The 27,013-nt window shown below is 39.4% G+C and overlaps 1 protein-coding gene across 3 annotated transcripts in view; it reads left to right on the forward strand.

The window, feature by feature from the left end:
- dab2ipb (DAB2 interacting protein b) overlaps window positions 1-27,013 on the forward strand; it is a 194,197-nt gene that overhangs the window by 26,137 nt on the left and 141,047 nt on the right. For 2 of the 3 annotated variants that reach the window (XM_067438636.1, XM_067438637.1), the window contains exon 3: window positions 12,992-13,118. In XM_067438636.1, coding sequence (XP_067294737.1) covers window positions 12,992-13,118 — 127 coding nt within the window. Of the gene's footprint in view, window positions 1-12,991; window positions 13,119-14,625; window positions 14,866-27,013 lie in introns of those variants that run through there. The other variant, XM_067438639.1, reaches the window with a different exon arrangement.

A 27,013-nucleotide genomic window follows, 5' to 3' on the forward strand; every position in this document is an offset into this window, starting at 1 on the left:
GTGTAGAAATGCGGTGCGTCAGCGGGCTCCCTGAGCTCACTTTTTGCCGTGGCAGCCAAGACACACGGCGGTTCACAGGGACGATCAATATATAGCCCACACTTGCAAAGAATATATGCTGTGTGCCATGGTCGATAAAGAATTTTCCGTTCCCCCATAGCTCACGCTGTATGTCGAAGCCTCTGTTATCAGCCAGAGAGCAGCGCTGTAATAAATCTCCAGGCGTCTATTAGTGGCCTGGCAGAGCAGTGGTGAATGATTCTGCTGAAGGAGGATCAAGAGACAGATTCTCTCCTGGCAATGCCAGATCTTTAATGCTCTGAGCAATTTGTCTACTTGCGTTTTTTTTTTTTTTTTTGTAGTTGTAGCAGCTGGTTTACCGTCAGGTTCCTAGATGTACTAGAAGTACTACTGATTTGGAGTGATTTTCTCAACCATGAGCCCCAGAGCTACCGTTTACTTGCCTAGAGCTTTTGTTATTGCATTACTATGTATATTATCCAATGTTTAAATGGATAATAATCAAATAAAAAATCAAGAAAAGTTTCCATAAAGTGAAAGAACATTAACCGATTATTATGGCACCTTTAATAAAACAAATTATGTTTCATTAGCAAGGTTCAGGAGGAGCACGTTCAGATAATTGACAGAGCGCGCTCAGTAATCAACGATAAGAGGTATTTATTTTCAGCAGTCTTACCTTTGTTTTTTGACCGTTTGTCAGCATCCCTCCATCACCCCTTCTCTGGGTTCGGGGGGCCAAATTCCGAGCTCGGAGCCCTCCCTCTGGGAAAACCCAGACAACTTTCGGCAAATTTAGATTTGCCCTACAAGTAGTCTGGTAAAGAGCCCATTCAAACCCATTTCTAATCCCTCGAAATTGCAACACCAAATATAACGTCGGGGTGGGCTTTACATGACGACGACACAGTGATGGTGAAGCAGATTTTTTACATTACAAAGTTGGATGCCGCCGTGGAACGTCACACGAATCAGCTGTCGCGTCTGCTTTAAGCGATTTTAGCTTTTCCTTTTTGTTAAAACCCGAGCAAAGAACAACACTCGGCTACCAGATGTGGATTACACCGGCTACTTTGATGAGGAGGATGGAGAGTGTGATCATGTGCTAACACCACACAGCACCTCTGGATCCGGCCTTTCTGTGCTTATTTATTTAATTTTTTTGTTCCCCCTTTCTTAAAAAAAGAAATACGCACAGAAAGGTGCTTAGTTAAAGGTGCTTATTTCCTCAGACTAGATCTGGTAGGCATTTAAACATTTTAAATATCTGTAAATAAATAACTAGCATAACTATGCTCAAGTCTGAAAAAATTCTAACACATCGGAAATTACTGAATTTGAATAAAGTTTGTAAAACACAATTTTCCAAAGACTCCGTAATATTATTTTATTTTCAAAATATTGCAAACCGCGTTCTAATCACAATACAAATGCCTTACAACAGGGGCTAATGTGATCAGAGCGCAATGTTTTCTGTTTGACCGTCAGTCCGAGATGTTTTGGTCGGTCTGAGATGCTATTAGGTTTTGCAAGTGACGGTGGACACTATTATCAGCTATTATCATATTTCTTTTACAACAACAGCAAAAGTCGTCAGAAGCCATTGCAACATTTTCCTCAAAATCACAAACAGAGAATTGCTGTCTCAGATGTTTCTCCGTCGCTCTGCACACGTCATCGTCCGTTGGTGACGCCTCTTTGGAAATGATTTGTCTATGAAGCTTTGCCGGACTATAACTCAGTTACTACTACTGAGAATTCTCCCTCTGGACAGGATGCCAAATACGCATTAACTTTACTCCCTCTAAATTATATGTAAGCGTGAACTCGTAAAATGAACAGTTTTTTTTTTTTCCACAAATACTTAAAAATTGCTACGCATGTTAAAGCACTGATTAAATTTTAGAATCATGATGATTACAATATATGGAAATTTTGGCAGGTTTGTTTGTTGATTTAGAGATGCCGTCATTTGAAGGACAGGTTGGGATGATCTCTTCACAGGTGTTGGGTCATTTGAAATCATCGTAAAATGCTGGATCCAAACTGGAGCTGGCGTAATCTTTAGTTAGCATGCCTAGGTAAAAACAGAAAAGCAAATGGAGATTAAATTAGCATAGCTGCTGTTCATAACATTTCAAGCAAAAGATAATCATGTGCATCTGATGTTATAACTGAAGTACGGTTAAAATATGCATTATGTGAATGTTTGATTTATTTTATGTAAACAAAATAGTTACGGTCAGACAGGTAGGATCTAAACCACCTTAACACATGTCCCTAAATACCTGTGAAATTGTATAATTGATCTAAGGGTGTTTTCACACTTGGTCCTTTTCAGGGGTCTGAGTGCGGTTCGCATGATTTTTGGCCCATATGTGAACACTCCTAACGATCTCAGACCCCTTTAAAGCGAACCGAGCCGAGACCATCTCAGGAGGTGGTCTGGGTACGGTTCGATCTCATCTTATGGTACGGTTCACTAAAAACACGCAATCTGAACACAAACCGCTCTGGGCTTAGGCTACTTGATTTTTCTGTTTGCGAATTCCAATGTAGTTTGGTCATCAGATGCCTCTGTACAAATCGGCTGTTCATCGCGGCTGATTCTTCAGACAAATCTCTTGAAATTATTTGTTCACAACATACACTTATTTATTGCCATTTTAACTGAGAGATGCGGCTGTGCGCCATACCAGTTTAAAATGTGTTAAAAGCACACACACCTAGGGCATGCACAGAAGCCAGCTGTCACAGTGCGTGAAATAAACTGAATCTTTAGCGTCTTATTGCATTTCTTATTGCATTTATTTTAAAGCATCAAAAACACACACGTTTCACATTAACAGGTGATTTTGTCTTAAGTGAATGTAAACATCTGCCTTATTAGCCTAATACAAGAATCAGTGGAGAATATGCAGTTTTTCATACAGTGAAGAATACTGTATGCTGTTTTTTTTCATGTGATTATTCCATTTCTTACTTGAATGCTGCTTTTAGGCATATCTACAGGTCCTTCTCAAAAAATTAGCATATTGTGATAAAGTTCATTATTTTCCATAATGTAATGATAAAAATTAAACTTTCATATATTTTAGATTCATTGCACACCAACTGAAATATTTCATGTCTTTTATGTTTTAATACTGATGATTTTGGCATACAGCTCATGAAAACCTCAAAATCTCAAAAAATTAGCATATCATGAAAAGGTTCTCTAAACGAGCTATTAACCTAATCATCTGAATCAACTAATTAACTCTGAACACCTGCAAAAGATTCCTAAGGCTTTTAAAAACTCCCAGCCTGGTTCATTACTCAAAACTGTAATCATAGGTAAGACTGCCGACCCGACCCTGTCCAGAAGGCCACCATTGACACCCTCAAGCGAGAGGGTAAGACACAGAAAGAAATTTCTGAACGAATAGGCTGTTCCCAGAGTGCTGTATCAAGGCACCTCAGTGGGAAGTCTGTGGGAAGGAAAAAGTGTGGCAAAAAACGGTGCACAACGAGAAGAGGTGACCGAACCCTGAGGAAGATTGTACAAATCGGACCGATTGTGGAGAAGGACCGATTCCAGACCTCCACAATCACAATCGGTCCAAATGGATCGCAAATAAAGATAGAGGGCACTGCTGCATGATTTGCATAGTATATAAATAATTTAGTGTATTATATGTGTGTTTATGTATATGGGGCAGACATACAGTCTATGGTGGCAGGCTGGCAGTACCATCTGCTGATCAAGCAGGGTAAAAAAACTAAATGAAAAAAAAATTATATCCGGGGAACGGTGTGGGACGTCGTCATGTCAAGACAGCGCATGTTGCAACAACAACGCTGCAGCGAGCTAACAAATATTAGCATTAGCACCTTGCCCCCAAACAGCCGACCATGGAGTCAAATGAGGTCGAAATTGAGGACGCTCCGCCTGAATACAAGTCATATGTCTGGCAGTATTTTGGCTTTCTCATTAAAAAAGACAAAGACGGCAATAGAGTAACTGACAAGACTAAGACTGTGTGTAAGCTATGCCATGCTGTCATTCTGTACACCACATCCAACACATCAAACATGAACCACCACCTTCAAAGTCACCATAAAAATGTGAAGACGGCCCCGGAGAAAACGAGCCTACCGAAGGGACAGCTGACCATGAAACAAGCGCTGACACCAACTCTACCTCCGTCAAGTCCGCGTGCAAAACAGATAACCAGGCTCATTGGCGAATTCATAGTGGACTATATGGCTCCATTTAACATGGTAGAGAACAGAAAATTCATCAAAAGGTTCAATGTGCTGGAGCCCAAGTTTAAGTTGCCATGTCGAGGACATTTTTCAGAGAAGGTAATCCCGGAAATTTACAGTGAAACCAAACAAAGCATGAAAGAGTATCTAAAAAATGAATAAGTAATGAAAAAACAATAAGTTGTTGTTATACAGTAATATTTTCTTCTTTTTTTCCCTTTTTTTATATCATATCGGGACGTATCGTATCGTAACCCTGGCATATCGAGGTGCATCGTATCGTGAGTTTAAGTATATCGTCCCATCACTAATATATATATATATATATATATAATTTTTTTTATATAAACTACTTAATACAACAGCATTTGTACTGTCATAAAGTAATAATAATCTTTACAAACAAATATCATGGTTACTGAGGAACAATGTTAGCGAATGGGATCAAATGTTGAACGCCAGGGTCAGCCATCAAACACTGACCTGGACTAGATCCAAAAAGTCTGAACTCAAAGGAGTCTGAGACCACATTCCTAATAAAGTGGACCAAAAAGGATCTGAGTCTTCAGAATTCAGGTACAGGGACAGTGTGAACTTAAAGAGAACTGGGTCCTTTTTCACTTGGTTCACCTCTTGGTCCACTTATAGGAGTCTGAATTTGGTTCTTTTAAAGAGGACCCAAGTGTGAAAACACCCTACGAGTATGTTAGGATCTGTAGTGTCGAGCGCAACAGTAAGATCAAGTAGAACTAGTGAGATGCAGCCTTGGTCCAGTACTAGAAGTAAGTCATTTGTAAATTTAACAATGACATGTTTCTTTTCTATGATAACCGAATGCTGACTGAAATTAGTCATAGATTGAGCAAATTTGCAATTTATCATTTAGACATAAATGGATGATTTGAAATAGGTCTGTAATTTGCCAATTCACTAGAATCTAGTTGTGGTTTTTAATGAGAGAAGGTTTTTGGGATGTGACCTAGAGACAAAGAGGAGTTAATAATATTGAGAAGAGGCTCTTCTGCTACAGGTAACAACTTCTTCAGTAATTTAGTGGGTATGGGATCTAATGATGCGGTGAAGTTTTAGCTGTTCCTGTCCTATAGTTGTAAAGCACAGCAATTGTTCTTGGGGAGCAATAAATGAGCCTGAATCATAAAATGCTGTCAAAGGTTGTACATTTTATAATTGTATTTCTGTTATGCTTTCCATTTTCTTAGTGAAGAAATTATGAATTACTATTGAACTGGAATATTATATATATATATAATTAGGTGACATCTGTTTATTTGTTAATCTAGTCTGTAAATAAAAACCTTGGATTATATTAGTTGTAGCTTTTAGATCATTTTTATAGTACAATGTTATCTTTTTATTAAATGTACTATATCCCTTTTGGGAATATCCTCATATGTGACCATGGTAGCATACTACAGAAACATCTTAACTTTAGAATCGTATTTCATCTGTTTGGTTACCATGGCATTTTCAGATAGGACTGCATTTAGGACAAATGCTATTAAGGAATGACATTTCTGTACTATGGTTATGAAACTCGACAAAAAATCCTAAAAGCTGTCTTAACTCCAAACCTTTTTGAAATCCAATGGTAAAAATCACAGTACAAAAAGCCTTTTCCGAGATTGAAGTTACATTTATTGATTATACATGAAGAGCAGCGACGTTTGGTGGTGGAGAGACTTTTGGAGGCCCCAGAGGATGTTCTGTGCTTTGATGATAAAATACTCGTAAATAATGACAGACTCCCACGACACATGATTTTGCAGTTAGTTGAGGAATTGCAACCAACATAACAGAGGGCAACGAGCCGTCATGGAGCATTAACGGTCATTCTTGAAGTGACTAACGCCTTATGTTTTTTTACATTTATAAAACAGGCTTTGACTTTTCAATGAAGCTTATCAAAATTTAAATTTATGCCACGCTGAATTGAAAAGCACACAGTAGTTGCTCCATTTTGATTTTAGGTTTACCTCAGACAGTGTTGCCAACTATTCTGAGGAAAGTGAATGACAATTTGTATATGTAACTAATCTGAGGTCAGATGAACTAAAGCTCTATGATAGTGAGTAATATAAATGATTAGCACAAGGGAAGAAAGGAATCAAAAGGGTCAAACTAAATTATTTAAATATAACAAAAGAAGCAGGCAGGTGATAAATGTGCAGCTCACTCATTCACATCTGTCAGCTGCTGGTGTGCATTCAACGACACGCTCTGCTGCTCCTCTCAGCCATTCACTGAACAGGGTAGACGCAGAGAAAGATGTGACGGCAGGGGGAAAGCAAGACCTCACTCTGTTATATTTCTTTTATGCCAAAAAATATTAAGTCAAAATCATGTTCCATGAAGATATGTTGTAAATTTCCTACCATAAATATATTTAAAAATATATTATTAGTATTAATATGCATGCTATATTCAATGCTGAGGACTTAATTTGGACATTTTCACAATATTTCGATTTTTTTGCTCCCTCATATTCCAGATTTTCTAATTGTTGTATCTCGACCAAATATTGTCATATTACAAACCTAACAACCCATACATCAATTGAAAGCTTATTTATTCAACTTTCTTGTGGAGTATACATTTACCCTGGTCCAGGGTAAAATATGTTAAAACGGTATAAAAACAATTTAAATAACGCTTTTTTAAATTATCTTTTTATAATAATAATAATTATTATTATTATTTAATTATTATTATTTTATTAATTTTATAAAAAAAAAAAATTATAATATGGTGGAGGTTTAGGATTATGTTATAATATATATTATGTCTTGGTTACGTATGTAACCCTCATTTCCTGAGGAGGGAACAGAGACGTAATGTCAGTGACTGACGAATGGGGGTCCCAATGTGATCACGCCACTCGGCTGTCTTCCAGTGCCCTGCGCAAGCGTGAGTGCCCTGATGCAAGATAGGACGGTCAAAGGCCTCCACTTAACGCCGGAATACCAAGGTACACTGTGAGGCATATTCCTGGTGGAGATATGCGTCATAGTGCCTACCCGTAGGGAGGACTTAAGAATACACATATGACCCGCTAAGGGCTGCATACGGAAGATTCCTGGAGTACCAGCCGCAGGTGGATTTTTAACCCCAGGAGGTGGCAGGCTTGCCAAGGGAAGACACCTGCTCAGGGAGGCTTACAGTGGAATACACATGTGGGGGTCAGCGGAGAGGAACCATGCACATGGGGCACCTGGCCGGACACAAGTGCCTGGGCTGAATAGGGCAGACTTACTGGCGTCGGCGGCGTCAGTGCTGGAGGAGCTCAGGGCTTTCGGAGAAGCTCACCTGAGAAGAATATTGCACGTATCCAGTCCGTGGAGTGGAATGGCGAGCAAGCGAAGACACCTGAGCCGATCCATTACCGGCCACTTGTAGAGGCTAGTACATAGTTGGATACAGGCTCCACTCTGAGATTGTAAAATCTGGCGAATGTGTTTGCTGTCACCCAGCCTGCAGCTCTGCAGATGTCTGTTAGCGGAGCGCCATGCGCAAGCCCAAGAGGAGGCCACGCTCCGAGTGGAGTGTGCCCTGACCCCAAGGGGGCACTGCTGCTGGTATGCCAACAATGGTGTCCACTATTCAGTTAGACAACCTTTGCTTTGAGAGAGCCTTCCCTTTCAGCTTCCCTCCATAGCAGACAAAGAGCTGGTCTGAGGTCCTGAACACTGCGTCCTGTCTACGTAAGCGCGGAGGGTGCGTACTGGACAGAGCAGTGCCAAGGCTGGGTCTGCCTCCTCCAAGGGCAGCGCTTGCAGGTTCACCACCTGGTCTCTGTACCTTGAGCACATATCCAGGCTGGGGTCTCAGGATGATGTGAGAGTCGCCCGGCCTAAATTCCAGGCACGCTTCATCAACCGAAAATGCCTGCAGGTCCCCTACCCTCTTGATGGAGGCCAGTGCGGTCAGGAGTGCTGTCTTCATTGACAAGAACTTAACATCTACTGACCACAAAGGCTCAAACGGGGCCCTCTGCAGTGCACTTAAAACTACTGAGAGGTCCCAAGAGGGTACGAGAGGAGCACAAGGAGGAGGTAGTCTCCTCGCACCCCTCAGGAACCTGATGACCAGGTCGTGCTTACTTACCGGTTTACCGTCCAAGAGGCCACATAAACCTTCAGGGTGGAAGGAGACAGCCTTCGATCCAACCCTTCTTGGAGAAATGAGAGCACCGACCCGATCGGGCATTACCAGGGGTCTTCTTGGCGAGAAGAACACCAGCTGACGAAGAGGTTCCACTTCAACGCATAGGCCTGTCTCGTGGACTCAGCCCTAGCGGAAGTGATGGAAGCCACCACCAGAGGTTGTAGGGTACTCAAACCTGCCACGTCCCGTCCAGGAGCCACACGTTGAGGTTCCAAAGATCGGGACGCGGGTGCCACAGGGTGCCCCATCTCTGAGAGAGGAGATCCTGTCTCAGAGGAATCGGCCGGGGAGGGGCTGTCGCAAGGAGTACTAGTTCTGGGAACCAGGTCCGGCCGTGCCAATATGGGGCGACCAACATGACCTGCTCCTTGTCTTCCCTGACCTTGCACAGAACTCGTGCAAGAAGGCTCACTGGGGGAACGCATACTTGCGTAGGCCCTGCGGCCAGCCTTGTGCCACTGCATCCGTGCCGAGCATGCCCTCGGTCAGGGAATAGTACAGGCTGCAATGGGACGAGTCGTGGGAGGCAACAGATCTACCTGTGCGTCCCCGAACTGATCCCAGATCAGCTGGCCCGACTGGGGAAGGAGTCTCCACTCCCCAGGGATTGGCTGAATCCGTGAGAGCTGTCTGCAGGCCCGAGTCACTGGGACCCAGAGCGTGCCAGACTGCCATGCCCATCTCGGGATTCGATCGCGAAGTCAGTGCTGAAGCGGTCTCATATGAAGCAATCCGAGCGATGTCACCACGGCTGCGGATGCCACATGCCCCAGGAGCCTCTGAAACAATTTCAGTGAAACTGCATTCTTGCTCTCTATCTGACGGAGGCAAGTCAGCAGTGACTGCGCGCTCGTCAGTAAGCTGCGCGCACATGGCGACCGAGCCGATCTCCATACCGAGAAAAGAGATCCTCTGCACGGGCCAGAGTTGCTCTTCTCCCAGTTGACCCGAAGGCCCAGACGGGCTAAGTGGTGGAGAACCAGGTCTCTGTGTTCGCACACCCGCTCCCGAGAGTGGCCCAGTATGAGCCAGTCGTCGAGATAGTTCAGGATGCGAACCCCTTGCTGCCTGAGTGGCGCAAGGGCTGCCTCGACAATCTCTGTGAAGACGTGAGGGGACAGAGCTAGCCCAAAAGGGAGTACAGCATACTGATATGCCCGCCCCTTGAACGCAAACCACAGGAACGTTCTGTGTCGTGGAAGGATGGAAACATGGAAGTACACGTCCTTCAGGTCGATCGCTGCAAAACAATCGCATGGACGAACGCATTCGAAAAGGCGTTTTGCAGTCAACATCCCAAACGGAAGCCTGTGAATGGATCGGTTCAGGACGCGAAGGTCCAGGATTGGCCGTAACCCACCGGATTTCTTCGGTACAATGAAGTAAGAGCTATAGAAGCCGGACTTCATCTCAGCTGGAGGGACGAGCTCAATCGCGCCCTTTGCCAGTAGGGTAGCGATCTCCGCACGCATGACAGGGGCATTGGGCTCCACCATGGTGAACCAGACACCCCGGAAGCTTGGAGGAGCTTGCGCGAACTGAATCGCGTAGCCGAGTCTGACGGTCCGCGCGACCCAGCGGGACAGTCCCGGCAGCTGAAGCCAAGCTCCCAGGGAGTGTACCAACGGGGTCATACGGAGCACCGGTGTACCCTCAGTGGAGCAGCGAGGCAGTGTTACCGGCCTGGACTCGGGTGGCATAGCGGCCTGGTGTCGGGGCACTGGTAATGACTGTGCCCTGACAGAGGAGACCAGGGAAGGACTCGCGTTCCACTGGGGTCTGCTCTGAGAGGGGGCTGGTGACAGAAAGGGACGAGAGCGGCGTGGTGCTGCTGACCCGTGGGCCAGAAGCTGGACAAAAGATTCTCCCCCGGCCCTCCACCGGGGGAGGGAGCGTTCCTGCCACCATCCCCTGAAAAGAACTGCCTATCCAGGAGGTCGCAGGAGGTTGCCCTGGCGGCGAGGAGGCTGAGGCCACTGTGCCGGCGGCGCTTTAGGTGCAGCAGCAGGCCGCCGGGGCAGTAAGTGTTTGATGGCCTCAGTCTGCCTCTGGGGATGGCCAAGACGAGCCAACAGGCTTGGGAGGGTGCTTAGGATAGCCTCACCGCGTCAGGTCAAAGCACTCAGTGGACACCGTAGTGCGCAACAGAGCATCTGACTGAGGGGGAGGGACCCCAGTGTACCCTTAGACCACGACCCCTCGAGGGCAGAGAAGGTGGAGGAGGCCACCGAACGGTCGCGGGAATACACGGGGATCTCCCGGACCGCGTGCAGTCCTCATGCATCTCGGGAGCGAAATGGCATTGGGGGCGGGGCCCGCAGCTGTCGGGTGCCACTTCCAAAAACCAATGAGAGGGCGGGAGTGGCCTGAGCATTGATCGTCGGGGTTCTTAATACCACAGCATAGCCCTCAGGTCACCCTGGCCACCAGCCAGATTACCACCTCTCTCGGAGATGGTAGATGGTGTGGCAGAGGGGACTCTCTCTCTTTACAGAGATCATTGAGTCTCGACCACAGCATCGCGATGGTCATGTTCCCGCAGAGGGAACACAGCACATCCACAAACACTGTCCAAACGTGCTGGGCCAAAACACGTCGAGCAGTGAATGCGTCCCAAAGACAGCAATAGATATCGACCGCACCCGGAAGTGCGCGGGCAAACCGTCTTGAAAAAGACGTGCCACACGCAAGCTCTTTTTGTGAGAGGAAGCTCTACAGAGTGCCGAAGCGCCCAGGGAAAACACACACAGCTGTTGCAGATCACTGCACAGATCAGCAGGCAGGCAATGTGAGATCGCTGGAACGCACCGTTACACCAACACCCTGGAGAACCGTTCGTCTCAAAGACTGAAGAGAGGACTTCAGAATTCAGGCTTGCAGGAGTGAAGAGATGCTCTTGGCTCCGAAGCAGAAACATAATGTGATCATGTCAGCTACTTCCTTATATACCCATGTGGGTAGGTGGAGTTACGTATGCAAATCTCGCATGCCCATGGCATTGGCACTGCCATTGGGCGTTTTCTAAGATCTCGAAGATGATTGGCTTTTAGGCGAAACCCCCATTCGTCAGTCACTGACGTTATGTTGGAGTGACTGAACGAAAGGGAACTAGCTGTATATAAAATGTTTTATTTTAATGTATATTATAAAATAAAAGTATTTATAACAGTATTTATAACTAGCTGTATATAAAAGGTTTATATATATATATATATATATATATATATATATATATATATATATATATATATATATATATAATTAAAAATTCTATTAAATCTTTTATATACAGCTAGTTATAAATACTGTATGTTGTTTTGTTAACTTTAGATCAATCACTCCCAAGCACAGGTCAAGAAAATAATCAGGTCATAGGCTGCTGCTATTAATAGCTGAGTAATACAATTATTACATTTTTACTCACTTCAAATGTTTTGTATTTGGCAAATATCACAGTAATATTTTAGTAATATCACTAAGATGTCAGTGTTGTAAATTGGTTTGGACTGTCAGTTAAACCAGATTACTGTGGCTGAAATTGAATGTGGACTGTTTCTTGAGGGCAAATTCACTGTTGGCAATAACAACAAAAGCACACTGTAGCACAGACTCAAGAGATTGCATGTTCGGAGAGTTTGGTTTTAACACCATAATGGTTGAATCTGTGCTGGAAATATGATTCTAGGTAAGTAAGCAAGGTCATATTGACAGTCAGAGGTGCCCAGATCTTATCCTGACTTGAGCTCTCGCTTAATCTAAAATCTTCCTTTAAATTTTCTTGCCACCATTTTTTTCACCTGCCAATAGTAATTTAAGATAACGTTCTTGCTATAAATATTTCTTACTGTCCACAAAATTATATTTTTCATTATTTTTCATGATTTTATTTTTATTGAAAATATATGTCCCTATGGTGATCTTTAGCTGCATTTTTTGCATCATGACATGCCATTATACCGATATATGAAATAACAATATACATGTTTAATAAGTCATTTAAGTCACTAGAAGCCCTTTGATTGATATAGTCATATTCTGACCATCTGTGTGCTTGTTTTATTGAATTCTTCATGTCTTGCTTCCTATGATTGTCTGTCTGACTTCTATGGGGACATGGTGGTGGAAAAATCTCCCAAATGATTTTATTCCCAAGAAACTGCGTTCTTACCGGACTGACCCTCCGACTCAGGGCTCGTCTCAGACTCCATAACTTCAAAGAGTGCTGAACTGCTGTCCAACAATTGAAAACTTCTGCTGAAAGGAGACAATTTGAGGAGGAAGGATGAGAGAGTGAGAGAGATAAAGAGAGATAGAGAGAGAGAATCTTTTGAGCTCTATGCGAGCATGCGCACAATTTCTAGTGAGAACACAAAACATTTGCAAGATATTTTATCCTCCATCTCATGATTTTTGTTCCTTTAGGGGCTCCGTAGACTTAAATCTCTTCAAATTATATTGAATATATTAATCGTGAGATGAGAGGCAGTCAAATATGTGCTTAATTGTGTCTTTGTTTCTCTTGTATGTGTCCCGTTCTCAGATACACCCTCTGCTCCTACAGGGGAACAGGACTGACACCTGCACATCCAGACTGCTGCGTCGCACCATCAGCGTTCCTGTGGAGACTCAATACCCTGAATTCCAATGCCATTTCTCAATGGACAGCAGTGAGTGCACTATTTTTAACCTACATATTTCTAACAAATAGCCAAAAACTGTCTATCTAGGTTATCCTGTGATCATAGAAAAAACTTGGAAATCCCAGGGAGTTAAAAATGTATTGTAGTTTTCTAGTAGTGCTCGGTTTTTAAATCATTCCATCCACCAGAATTAACTCTTTGCTTATAAAAAAAATAGATTTTTTTTTCAGTCATTTTGAATAACTTACAGTTTTTAAAGTATATCATATAGAATTAATAAAATATATCATTATAATTTAAAAGAAAATCATAATTATAAGGTATTGGTCAAACATTTTTTAGTCAAACTACCTCTGATACATATTTGCAAAGAAGACAAAACATTTGCTGTTTACTGAAGAGAGCAAATATATACAGTAGTAGTTGTACTTTTTGCAGATAATTACTTATTTATTTATTTATTTAAATAAGTTATTCTTGCACTTGCAGCCTGTCATTTTTATTGAGGCCAGCAGGGGAGGATGTCGGCTGCAATATTCTGTCCTTCTGTCAAAGGATGTTTCTTCCAGTGTTGTGTTCTTATATTTTGGACTACGTTTTATACCTATATTGTGTGTTCATTTTGTTTACTTTTTTTATTTGTATTAACGTTTATATTTGATCTGCGGCTGCAATTTTTGCACTGATCTTTTAAAGACTCATGATCATACAACTTCTCTTAAGGCATATGCAAGAAGAGACACTAATACAGACTCTGTAGTAAAAAAGACTCTATTCCAGTTTCCCCTGCTTTTAATTACTGTGGTGGTTAGACATTAAGATATCCTGTGAAACTTTTTAAATTTATATATTTTTTTCAAACTCAAAGACCTTCATCTTAATATTAGCCTGCTCATTTAGCAGGATGAGTAAGCATGCAGTCAAAAAGCAGTACGCATTTATTGTACATCAACACTGCAATTTAAAAGCTCAAGTATTTATCAGAGTGTGGAATGCTGGGTACACTGACATGTCAAAATGACTTATTAGTGCATGTAGCTTGTTAACCTCACAGACAAACATCAAAGTGAGGCATAGTTTGTAAAGCTGTTGTCCTGTTTCTCATTCAGATGTTTGGCAAAAAAAAAAAAGCTAAACTAATCACTCATTGACTCATTATCGCTTATGTCATGGGGATTTTCAGAATGAGATCATAGTAAATGTGAGCGCATTATTGTATAATGTAGTGTTTGCTGCATGACAGATATTCATTAGTGGCATAACGTGTCCATAAATACTGGGCATTTTATGTAAGACCTTCTGTAAAGAGTCTACAGCGTGAGTAAAATATGCAGGCTTGTGAAAAGTATTGTCGCTGATACTGTGCCTTTAAGAAGCATGTGAGAAGTGGGAGAAAAAGAGAAACCGCAACTTACAGGAATAGTCAATCTGCATGCGCGCTCTGTCTCTCTCTCTCTCTCTCTCTCTCTCTCTCTCTCTCTCTCTCTCTCTCTCTCTCTCTCTCTCTGGAGCAGTAGACAAACTCAGAACAGCAGTTTGGGCACAGAGTGGTTCTCTACGCATAGGTTGAAGGGAGCACCTCTCTCTCTTTCTCTCTCTCTCGCTCTCTTTCTCTGTCTCTATCTCTCTCTCTATTTCTATCTCTTTCACTCTCTCTCATCCTCCCTCCTCAAACTGTCTCCTTTCAGCAGAAGTTTTCAATTGTTGGACAGCAGTTCAGCACTCTGTGAAGTTATGGAGTCTGAGACGAGCCCTGAGTCGGAGGGTCAGTCCGGTAAGTGCTTGAGGAGAAAAGATGGAAAAGATGCACTTGGCTCTTGCCTCAGTATTGGTGGACTGGAGATGGATTGTTGTTATAGTGTGTTTAAATGCAGTAAAAGTACATGCATGAGTATGTTGAAAACTAGTCTCGACCTCAGAGGGCACACCTACGGACAACCCGCAGTCTGTTCACTCAACACCTGAAAGTTAACGCCTGAATCGTGTAAAGTTTGCCACATTAGTGGCCTCAAAATCTATCTATCTATCTATCTATCTATCTATCTATCTATCTATCTATCTATCTATCTATCTATCTATCTATCTATCTATCTATCTATCTATCTATCTATCTATCTATCTATCTATCTATCTATCTATCTATCTATCTATCTATCTATCTATCTATCTATCTATCTATCTATCTATCTATCTATCTATCAGTCTCTGTATGTCTCTCTGTCTGTCTAATCTTATCTTTGTGGTATAATACATTTTATGTAAACCTGGTGTTAAACTGCACATTAAAAAAACAGTTGGTGATGGCATTGTTGTTGATGTCAATCAGCTAATCTTATCCTGTCTAAGTGGGTGTTTTCTTTTTTTTTCCTTTACCAAAATAAGCTTTAGTCAAAAGTCTGCCTATGACTAAACTAGATGCATGTCTGTCATTACAATGATCATTGTGAGTCCAGAAATGTGACTGGAGAGGTTTCAAGCAGGTAGCATAACGCTATTATTTTACATTTTGTTGGTTTTTTTTGTTGTTGTTTTTTTGCTCTCTTTCTCTCTTCGTCTGCACTAAGCTTTATAGTTATATTTTCTGATTTTATGTACCAGTTGTGGATGAATGGAGTGTGCTGTGCACACTTAATTATGTTAGTGTGAGTGAGGGAGTTTCACATTTTAAATTGTGGAATTGTGTTTCTCTGAATTGTGTGTCTCTTGTGGTTTTAGTTTGTGGGGAGAGGGATAGAGTAGATGTGCCTGTGTGTGGGAGAGAGAGAGAGAGAGCGAGAGAGAAAGAGAGAGAGAGAGAGAGAGAGAGAGAGAGAGAGAGAGAGAGAGAGAGAGAGAGAGAGAGAGAGAGAGAGAGAGAGAGAGAGAGAGAGAGCATGAGTAAGCAGGACGGGACGGGAGGTTGACTTATGTACACAAATAAATCTCTCTTTTCTTTCTCCTCTCCCTCACATTCTCGGTCTTCTTTTCCACTCACACTTTTCAGTTTCCCTGGTCAGATCCCTATAAAACCTAACGATTCAAATATTATTTGAGTATTTTTCCATTGTCTGTAGGTGCAGGTCTGATCTGCAGAGAAGGTTCTCTGGAAGAATGCGGTTAGCTGACCGCCAAAGTATTTCAGGGAAACAGTGCGTTCAGGGTCCAACTAAGTCGATACGCTGGACAGAGAGAGATGGAGATATTGCGAAGAAAGCTAGAAAGAAAGACAAAGTAAGTCCTGCCAAGGGAACCCAAATCCTTGACACAGTATTTGAGCCCAACATCTGTCTTAAACACAGGCCAAACCTCAAAATATTCCAGAATAGCCCCAAATAACATGGTACAACTGCCCTGCCCTGGCAGAGTAAATGCCCTCCCATAATCCTCTGCCATGGAAATGTATCACTTCCCGTGTGATTTCATATTGCGAAATCCTTATACAGAGACAGATTAATACAGAACTTTTGATGTACCCATAATCAGTTAGTGTCGCGAAGAGCGTTTCTTTTGAATGTGTAATTTAACAGCTGAATGAAGGAATTAAAAGCTTTAGGATCCGATGATGGTCTGGCGTTTCACATTGTAATGGGATGAGAGATGCACTTATAGTTATAGATAAATCAATTTATATAAGCAGAGCAAAACCAGCTCTGAATGTTCATATCTGTGTATCTAAACCAATTACCAAAGTTAAAGAAAAAAATCATTTTTTGAAAGCAGGGCCGGATTCTTTCTTAACATTTGGTTTATCTCGTGTCATCTGCTGCAGAGATGAAGTGGAAGACTATCTCTAATGTAGTGAGCATTCAGACGAGAGGATGAGAGAGTAATTAAAGATAAGAGAGTGTGCGGCAAGGGCGATGAAAAGGATATACATCATTTGGATACTTCTCTCCGCTGTCACTCCAGGGAATCTAATCTTCTTTCTGTTATTTCACTAGTGTATGTTAGCGGGGTGCTAATTCCATGCGTTACCGTCTGATTCTTAACCTACAGGGGTTTATTTAATCTGTGTGCTGTTTTAAAGTTTAGGGATTCTTATATTCCTTTGACACAAATCTCCTTTTATCAATCTCCTTTGATAAAAAGCCCCTAAACAAACTCTTAACTGTGGTAAAATCACTGTAATGATAGGCCCTGTGTAGCTTATTTCTTTTAGAGAATGGCGATGATGGCAATAAAGATATCAACTGATCAGGATTAAGAAACTTCTGCTAGATCGGGCCCTTAACAAAAACCTTTGTTAGTGTTTACAGTTTAATTCAGTCATTATGTCAGTTTACAGTCATTACATATTATTTTGATTTTAATAAAACAGTATGTTAGTACATGAATGCATTTTAGGTTAGCTGACCGAAAATATGTAAATGTATTAATACAAATAATGATTAAAAAATTAGCTGTTGTAAAGTCTGGTGACATTTACATTTATTGGATTTATTCGAGGCAAAAAATTATGTAATATTACTAAATCATTCTGATTAGGTTACACTCAGAAAAATAGTTATAAATACACACACACACACACACACACACACACACACACACACACACACACACACACACACACACACACACACACACACACACACACACACATTTATAACTACTTTTCTGTGTTACCTAATCAGAATGATTTTGTAATATATATTTATATATATATATATTCTATATTTTTTCCTTTTTTAAATTTTTTTGCATATTGTGATAAAAGTTCATTAACTTTCATATATTTTAGATTCATTGCACACCAACTCAAAAAATTTGCACTGTGATCAGGTGCCAGGTCGTGCTGAAAAACAAAATCTTCATCTCCATAAAGCTTTTCAGCAGATGGAAGCATGAAGTGCTCCAAAATCTCCTGATAGCTAGCTGCATTGACCCTGCCCTTGATAAAACACAGTGGACCAACACCAGCAGCTGACATGGCACCCCAGACCATCACTGACTGTGGGTACTTGACACTGGACTTCAGGCATTTTGGCATTTCCTTATCCTCAGTCTTCCTTCAGACTCTGGCACCTTGATTTCCGAATGACATGCAAAATTTGCTTTCATCCGAAAAAAGTACTTTGGACCACTGAGCAACAGTCCAGTGCTGCTTCTCTGTAGCCCAAAAGTGGCTTGACCTGGGCAATGCGGCACCTGTAGCCCATTTCCTGCACACGCCTGTGCACGGTGGCTCTGGATGTTTCTACTCCAGACTCAGTCCACTGCTTCCGCAGGTCCCCCAAGGTCTGGAATCGGTCCTTCTCCACAATCTTCCGGTCACCTCTTCTCATTGTGCAGCGTTTTTTGCCACACTTTTTCCTTCCCACAGACTTCCCACAGAGGTGCCTTGATAAAGCACTCTGGGAACAGCCTATTCGTTCAGAAATTTCATTCTGTGTCTTACCCTCTCGCTTGAGGGTGTCAATGATGGCCTTCTGGACAGGGTCGGGTCGGCAGTCTTACCCATGATTGCGGTTTTGAGTAATGAACCAGGCTGGGAGTTTTTAAAACCCTCAGGAATCTTTTGCAGGTGTTTAGAGTTAATTAGTTGATTCAGATGATTAGGTTAATAGCTCGTTTAGAGAAACTTTTCATGATATGCTAATTGTATGAGAATTTTGGGTTTTCATGAGCTGTATGCCAAAATCAACAGTATTAAAACAATAAAAGACCTGAAATATTTCAGTTGGTGTGCAATGAATCTAAAATATATGAAAGTTTAATTTGTATAATTAAATTATGGAAAATAATGAACTTTTATCAAATATGCAAATTTTTTGAGAAGGACCTGTGTTTGCGTATATATATATATATATATATATATATATATATATATATATATATATATATATATATATATATATTTTTTTTATATATATATATATATATATATATATATATATATATATATATATATATATATACACAGTACAAACTGTATTATTGTGAAATATTACAATTTTTAATCATTTTGTATTTTAATATATTTTTGAAATGTAATTTGTAAAATGTAATTCCTGCAATGCAATGCTGAATTTTCAGCAGACATTACTACATGATCCTTTAGAAATAATTCTAATATGCTGATATTAGGGTTGCCAGTTTGAGAACACACATTAGGAACAAGCGCAATTGACAATGGAAGGCGAGGAGACGCATTGTAAGTTGAGGAGTTATTTTTTTTCCACATTTTTATTGCTTCCGTTCATAGAGATTTTTAAATGGATGCTGAGGCTTTGTTAAGTCAGTTAGAATCTGCACTCTCTGGCCCAGATTGTTTTTTTGGCTTCCATGGAATCAATACACTGTTTTTTGCCAACTGGTAACCTGTGGTAGCGAAATACTATTGGGTAAACTGGCAACAGGTAATATCACACAGACCAAAACAAAAACAGACATTCCGAAACACAACGCACATTTCAAAGTCAAATAACTAGCTGTAGCATTGTTTCTCAGAGAAACGAGTAAGTGAACCCAACATGTTTCCTACATATCTGCAAACTTATTATGGTATTTGTGTGCTTTAGTACAGCCAAAAGCTTACATACAGTACCTTTAGGGCAGTTTGCATCCCTGTGTTGTTGCATGTCTGTTGACAACAGGAAGTTTGAGCTTAAATATTGAGGGGATCACACATTTAGTTACTTCACAGCCATGATCAAAGATTTGCTTCTTGCTAGTCAGCTGTATGTGTTGTTAGTAGGAGGGACATTCTCATTCTAGAGGACAGCTGATTGGACAAACCTGTGTAATGCAGGTTGAGTCATCAATATTTATTACACGGCTCTGTGAAATACTTGATTCTGATTGGTCAATCGCGCATTTCAGCGGTATGTTATTCCCTAATAACACCCGCTCATCCGGGTACTACGAGTTATCTTGACCGGTACTACTACTTAACGCTGGCGCCATCTTGTGGCTTAAACAGCCGTGGGTTACAATGGAAGACTTCAAGGCAGGTTTCCTTTATAACTATTTAATAAAGATATTTTTCTTACACAAACGCATCGATTCGAATCAGAAGGCTCTAATAACCCATCGGAGTCGTGTGGAGCACGTTATTTGACGGACAGCTGCATTTTTATGGACTTCAAACACAACTACAACTACTGCTGGGATTAACGTTAGCCTGGACTTTTTAAATATAACTACGATTGTATTTGTCTGAAAGAAGAATGTCATACACTTATGATAACTTGAGGGTGAGTAAACCATAGGCTTGGTTTCATTTTTGGGTGAACTAACCCTTTCAGCATTCATTTTCAACATTTAGCAAGGGCATATGGCAAATCTTCAGCAATAGACAAGGGCTTAAAGCAGGTTGGAAATGTTTTTCTTCGCGGAAGCTTTGCGTAAGAGCTAATCAAATATTTAATCTCAATACAATATTTTGTGTCTAATTTATTTGAGACTAGTAGCCGTGTAATAAGCGGGATAATGTACACCCAGCCGGTTGTTATCGCAGAATAAACCCCTTCAGAGTGATGCAAGACTGATCCTGATCACTCTGTCGGGGTTTATTCTGCGATAACAACCGGCTGGGTATACATTATCCCTCACCGCGTTTTCCTTGAAGAGAAAGGGCAGCTGTTTAATGGAAATATTGCATGTGTACCCTACAGAGTACGGAGTACACTACCTTCAAATCTAATGAGCGTGGAGGAAAAGCAACAACTCCTCATGTGGTCTTTAAAGCATTTTGGGAGAGAGCAGAGTGAGACAGTCATTTCTTGTGAGGAAGAACAACGAATTCCTGGCCCTCATTGAAATGGAAATAGGTCTGTTTGTCGTCCTACTTCACTCTTTCTTTTCGTTGAGTAGAGGATAGGATAGAAGAGAGCAAGTGGAGTAGGAAAGGGAGGGAGTGTGGGGGGATTACTACAGTTTTTCACGAAGTGATAAACAAGAGAATCTCTCAGTCATTCTCTCTGAGTCACTTCTGGCCTCTGGGAACTGCATACATGTCTGCTTTGACTGGAGGGGACTCTCTAATTATTAGACCAAAGACAAAAGAGTATGTGTCTGCACACTTCCATCTAACTGAATATCTTGCAGGGAAGAATGTCTTTATATTATCTTTTGTCTTTTGGGTGTTTATATGTGAGAAAGTTTCATGCTTCGTCTCTAGAGCTGTTCAAAGGGGGGTTTCGTTACAGAAGCCCATGAGAACAGTAAGGGAACAGAACAGATCAAATTTGATGTTCTATCCTTCAGCTTTTGCTAGCGCCTTATTAAGACTCTCGGGGATCCTTTGCCACCATCTGCCTGTCCAGCAGCAATGTCTTTGTATGTGAGCCAAGTAGGCTGGTAGTTGAAACTTTCAGAGTTATTTTTATGTGTCCATATGTCTATCTTTATGTATTATCTTTATGTGACTTGTATTTGTGCATATTTGCATTTGCTGTGTGAATTTGTATTCCGAGCATTTGAAGATCGACCTCAAAAATCTGCGTGAAACAAAACTTTTGTGAAGTTGCTTAGTAATAAGCTGAGAGGGGAGAGAGAGTGAAAGGGTGAGAAAACAAGAGGTTTAATCAACACTTCTCTGCTTGAATGTGGCAGTGCTATCTCATTCCTCTTCAGAAACAAATCTAATCTTGGTCTGGGCAACCTTCCATTTATGCAAAGCAGTTTTCATTTCTGGAGAATAACAAACTCAAATACAGGATCAGATTGCGTAGAATATTGATGTCGGTGCTCCAAAATAATCAAAATGCATTTTTAATAGGTGATTGTAGGATTACTTCAACATGAAGTACACTTTTCAAATAAATGAGAAGTCATATCTAATGTATCTGTTTAGAATGATGAATATGGATAATTGGTATTCTCTTTCGATAGGAGTTTTTTATTATTATTATTTGTATTTATATTTTATTTCATTATTTATTTTTTATTATTATTTGTATTTATATTTTATTTCATTATTTATTTAAATATTAAACACCATAAAAATAAGTACTTGCTTTGTACCCTGTTAACAGACCCCTACTTGCATACTTCACGGTTCAATACACGCTTGTGAATTGTGTTTTTTTCCGGTTATGCTTTTAATTAATTATTTATATTTCTCTCCGTTTGAAATATTTCTCTCAGTTTATTTCAGCTCTGTTTGGGTGTGCCTGTGAGTCTACGCGCTGATATGAGCAAATATCCAATCATGTGCACTAAAGTTAGGGGATGTTTAGCGGCATTTGTAAGCCTTTCCAGTTAAACATTGAATTTGCGTTTTACATGCGCTGAGCATGCGCACTAAAAGTCTGTCAAGCACACGTGATTACTGGACTGAGTAGTCTTACTGCACTAATACTGTCAAATACACACAAGATTAACATATATAATCACAGTCGGTTATTTCTGTTAAGTGAAAGTAAAAAAAAAAAAAGTGATTGTGAACACTTGTTCTTTTAAAGGGACAGTTTACCTCTAAAATTATGTTCATAAAATCACTCACTGCTCCTGAATAAAGTAAAAGTACAGCAGCTTTTAAACAATGTATATTGAAGACTAGGTCGTTTTAATTTTAGCCTTTATTAATTCAATTTCATACTTAAATGCTACTGCACATCTCTGAGCTGCAACTGTAAATCTCTATATATAAATGTTATATTATACAGTACACTACACTGTAAAAAAAATGTTGGTTTTTGTTGGTTTAAATTAAAAAAGTAAGTAACCTGGTTGCCTTAAAATTTGAGTTGATACAATGAATTTGTTTAATAAATAGAAACTCAAAATATTTTTGTATCTGAACCACATAAAACGTGATAAATCATGAAAATAGCACTATTTGGCATGTTTCACTGTGTCATCAGAAATAAAACACACACAATTACCCAATATGCTTACAAAATATTTAAATATTATTTTAATAAAGGTTGTCAAATCTCAAAAAAATGTCATTGTATTAACTCAAACATTTTATTTCAATGAACTCAAAATTTTAAGGCAAACATTTAACTTTTTTTCTAAATAAGAAAAATTTACAGTGTAGAAATGGGTACAAGGTTTTTTTTTTTTTTTTTTTTTTAAGTAAAGTTAAGTTTAAGTAAGGCTTTTCAAGGCTTTTAAGTAAAATAACGAAAGAGTATTACAATTTTAAAAAATTCTCCTTAACCTCTTTCTGTTCCTGTCGCCTAAGAATAGAATAGCAAAAAAAAAACTTTAAAAAAACGAACCGAACCAAAAGCCGTTGTTAAAAACCGATGCATTGTTTGAACTGTGGAATAATTGTATTGTTGCATCCCTAGTTTTTATAGTCTGTATTTTCTGTTGCTGGTGGTAATGTGAATATTCACTGTTATTATGTTCCAAAATCTTGGAGCTGGCTGATGCATTACTTAAAAGTGTTTATTGAAGAATTGTGTGTGGAGGAATTGAATGGAGCCCTGTGATGGGCGGTGTTTCCCTGCATCCAGGGTGTTTTCCTGTCTACGGCCTGACACTCTGGGATAGTATCCAGAATCCATATGACGCTACATAAGGCAAAAACATAAGAAAATTGAAAAATAAACAGTTTGAATGGGATGCATAGTGGTTCTCTCCATACATGATTTTCAAACAAAACCTGTTACATACATTTCATAGTTTTACAAATATAGGAGATATGACCTCCATTTGGATTCAGTTGAATATAGATTGTACAAGTTAGTGCGAGTCAGAGTTTCCTAGTTTGAAAGAAATGAAAGAACTTTAGAATGAGTGGTGGAAACAGTAATATATCGTTGAAGTGAATTTGAACAGACAAGAAGTTTTTCTCAGAGAAATGTAGTTACAGAACAATAGAGAAGTGTGTCAGTCACAGGCTTTTAAATGTCTCGGTTGTTTCTGAATAGAGCTTGTTGATCTAGTCTATTTTCTGAAGACGCTCTGATCTGAGCACTTATGTAGAGTTTCAGTTTGTTTGTTGGTGATGGGAGCCCTGCTGCGTGTTTGTGTGTGTGTGTGTGTTTCTCTGTGCGAGGGAGTTTATAGTAGATGTGGCTGTGTCAGATGTTTCCTGGCTTGTATAAAGTAACATTGAGGAAAGAAATATTGCTAAGAAAAAAGTCATTGTTTTCTTTCATTTCAGTTCTTTAAAAGCGGTAGCTAAAACTAAATCCAAAACTGTATGACCTAAAACCCAATTAAAATGACAAGCTACAGATTTTACAGTATAATCATCTGTGTTTCTGGATGAGTTTGTCTGTGTTGTACTGTAATGGCTTTTTCACAAATTCTTTCATGAAATATTCAGTCTCTCAGGTGGCATGAATTCATTTATATGGGCAATAGCAAAATATCTTCTATTGTGTACCATTCAAGAAACTAAAGTTTTAGAGAAAAAAACTACCATTCAAAAGTTTGTTTGTTTGTTTATTTATTTATTTATTTATTTATTTATTTATTTATTATTGTATCTCGATACTAATGCTGCTACTGATGTCTTCGTTAAATAATTTTTTTTAAACATTAAAAACTATTTTAGACATTTATCATTACAGTATAATTAAAGGTCCCGTTCTTCGCGGGAATCTTTCAAACTTTAGTTAGTGTGTAATGTTGCTGTTAGAGCATAAATAATACCTGTAAAATTATAAAGCTCAAAGTTCAATGCCAAGCGAGATATTTTATTTAACAGAAGTTCCCTTTCAAAGCCTACAGCGAACGGCCGGTTTGGACTACAGCAGGAAGTGCAGGGATGTAATGACGTCACTAGAACCGTTTGTTGACTAACCCTCCGCCCACAAGAACACGCAAAAAAGGGGTGTGGTCTTGTTGCTCTCCCACGTGGAGAAGAGCGCACATTAAGCGCTTGTATCTCCCCGTTATGGTAAGAGGCGGGAGCTTTCCGGGCAAAATGCACTAAGCTGCTGTCCAATCACAACACAGGAAGCGCTGGCCCAATCAGAACTCGTTACGTATTTCTGAAGGAGGGACTTCATAGAACAAGGAAATCATCAGGCCGTTTTTAGGACAGAGAAAACAGCGCTGTACAGATAAGTCAATTGTGTGAAAAATACTGTGTTTTTTTACACGCGAAACATGAACTCAAGTTATATTGCACACTAAACATAATCAAAGCTTCGAAAACACGCGAAGAATGGGACCTTTAAATGTTGTACATTTCATCATTTATTATGCTTTACATAGCCATTATTTATTTATTTTATTTATTTATTTATTTTTAATTAAAGAAATGAATAGGCAACATGTATTTACATTTATTAAAATTAAAGACAGTAAAGAATATAAAATATTTATATTTCAAATAAATGCTGTTTGTTTGAACGTTCTATTCATCAAAGAATCCTGAAAAAAAGTTACTATTTTTACAGTTTTAAAATAGAAAACTATTAAAACTATTATTAAAAATAATCAGCACCATTATTTGCAGTATTTGATTAAAGGTCAACGTAAATTAGCAGAGGTGTGTTGTGGGAGAAAAGGCATTCAGGCTTTCCTATCTGAATGGTATTAGAGTTCTCAGAGGAATCCAAAGTTAGCAAAAACATATATATAATGTGCACTGCCGTATCATTTTTCTGATGTTGTACTCAAAAACAATATATATTACAATATATATTCAATATAGAGGATTACAATGGCAAAGTATGTTTATGAAACACACATTTCCCTAACCTCCTCGAGGACAACTAGTTTTCTGAAAAAAGGGTTTTACACATTGAGCTCTGTAGATTTGTGTGGATGTGTTTAGAAATAGCATCGCTGCAAGGGACTTTACCAATCCCAATCCATTGTACATGTTGAGAACAAAAGGTTTGAGAAGACACTTTTGTTGAGCAGTGTAAGCACTGTTGAAAGGAGCAAGCGTTGATTTGGATGCCTGTGAAAGAAGCATGTATGACTGCTAAGCGCTTCCCAATTGAAGAGCTAATCACAGCAAGCGCGAGTCTAATCTGTCTTTCGTCTGGCCTGTTTTCCTCTCTTGTGTAGTTTATGAAAACGCAGAGCTGAGGCAGATGGAGATCTGTGAGAGCTGAGTTAGAGAAGTTTACTATTAAAGTCTGTTTCTGACTCAGTGTAAAATATTAAAATAGTAATTGTGATATAAAGTTAAATAACAAAGTCATATTGTAAAATATAAAAAGTTGCAATTACATGAAATATCCTTTGTTTGTTGTATACATTTTTTTTTTATTATGTTTTGTATGTTGTTGTTACGTTATGTTTAGTGCTGTCAATTAATTAAAATAATAACAAATTAATCGCAATTTTTTTCTGTAATGAATCGCGATCAATTGTTTTTAATATTTTTATATTGTAAGTATATTTCTCAGTTAATCTCCAAATTATTTTAGAAACAACTTAAAAACAGCATATTTTAAATATTTGTTTTAATGACATCTTTTTATGAATGAAGGCCAGTATCTCGATAATAATGCTGCTGCTGATATCTCTGTTAAAATATTTTTTTTAAACATTAAAAACTATATTTTTTTAGACATTTAACATTACAGAATAATGAATGGTTGTACATTTCATCATTTATTAGGCTTTACATTGCCTTTATTTATTTATTTATTTATTTATTTATTTATTTATTTATTTATTTATTTATTTATTTATTTATGTGAAATTAAACTTTACATAAACCCATTATAATAAATGTCATATTTACCTGTGGCTTTCCTACCTGTTATATCTATTGAATAAAGTGATCAAATGCCTTTCTTAACTGCATAAATTATAAATTAAATATAGATGAATCCTTATTAAAGCTACAATTTTCTCTGTCACCTTTGTTCTTTGATTAACATTAATGGCGTACATCAGAGCAACTGGTTTATTAGGCTGCTGTCACTTTAATATTGGCCGCTGCCGAACATGACGTGAATCTGACGTGCTGTCACGCACATCTCATTTTCTTTAAACTTTTTTAATTCAATGAATATGTTATTTTACTGATTTAAGACAGCTCTTATGAGAATACTCACAAAACTGTTTTTTTG

The sequence above is a fragment of the Pseudorasbora parva genome, chromosome 3, assembly GCF_024679245.1.
Source record: "Pseudorasbora parva isolate DD20220531a chromosome 3, ASM2467924v1, whole genome shotgun sequence".
NCBI classification, from domain to species: Eukaryota; Metazoa; Chordata; class Actinopteri; order Cypriniformes; family Gobionidae; genus Pseudorasbora; species Pseudorasbora parva.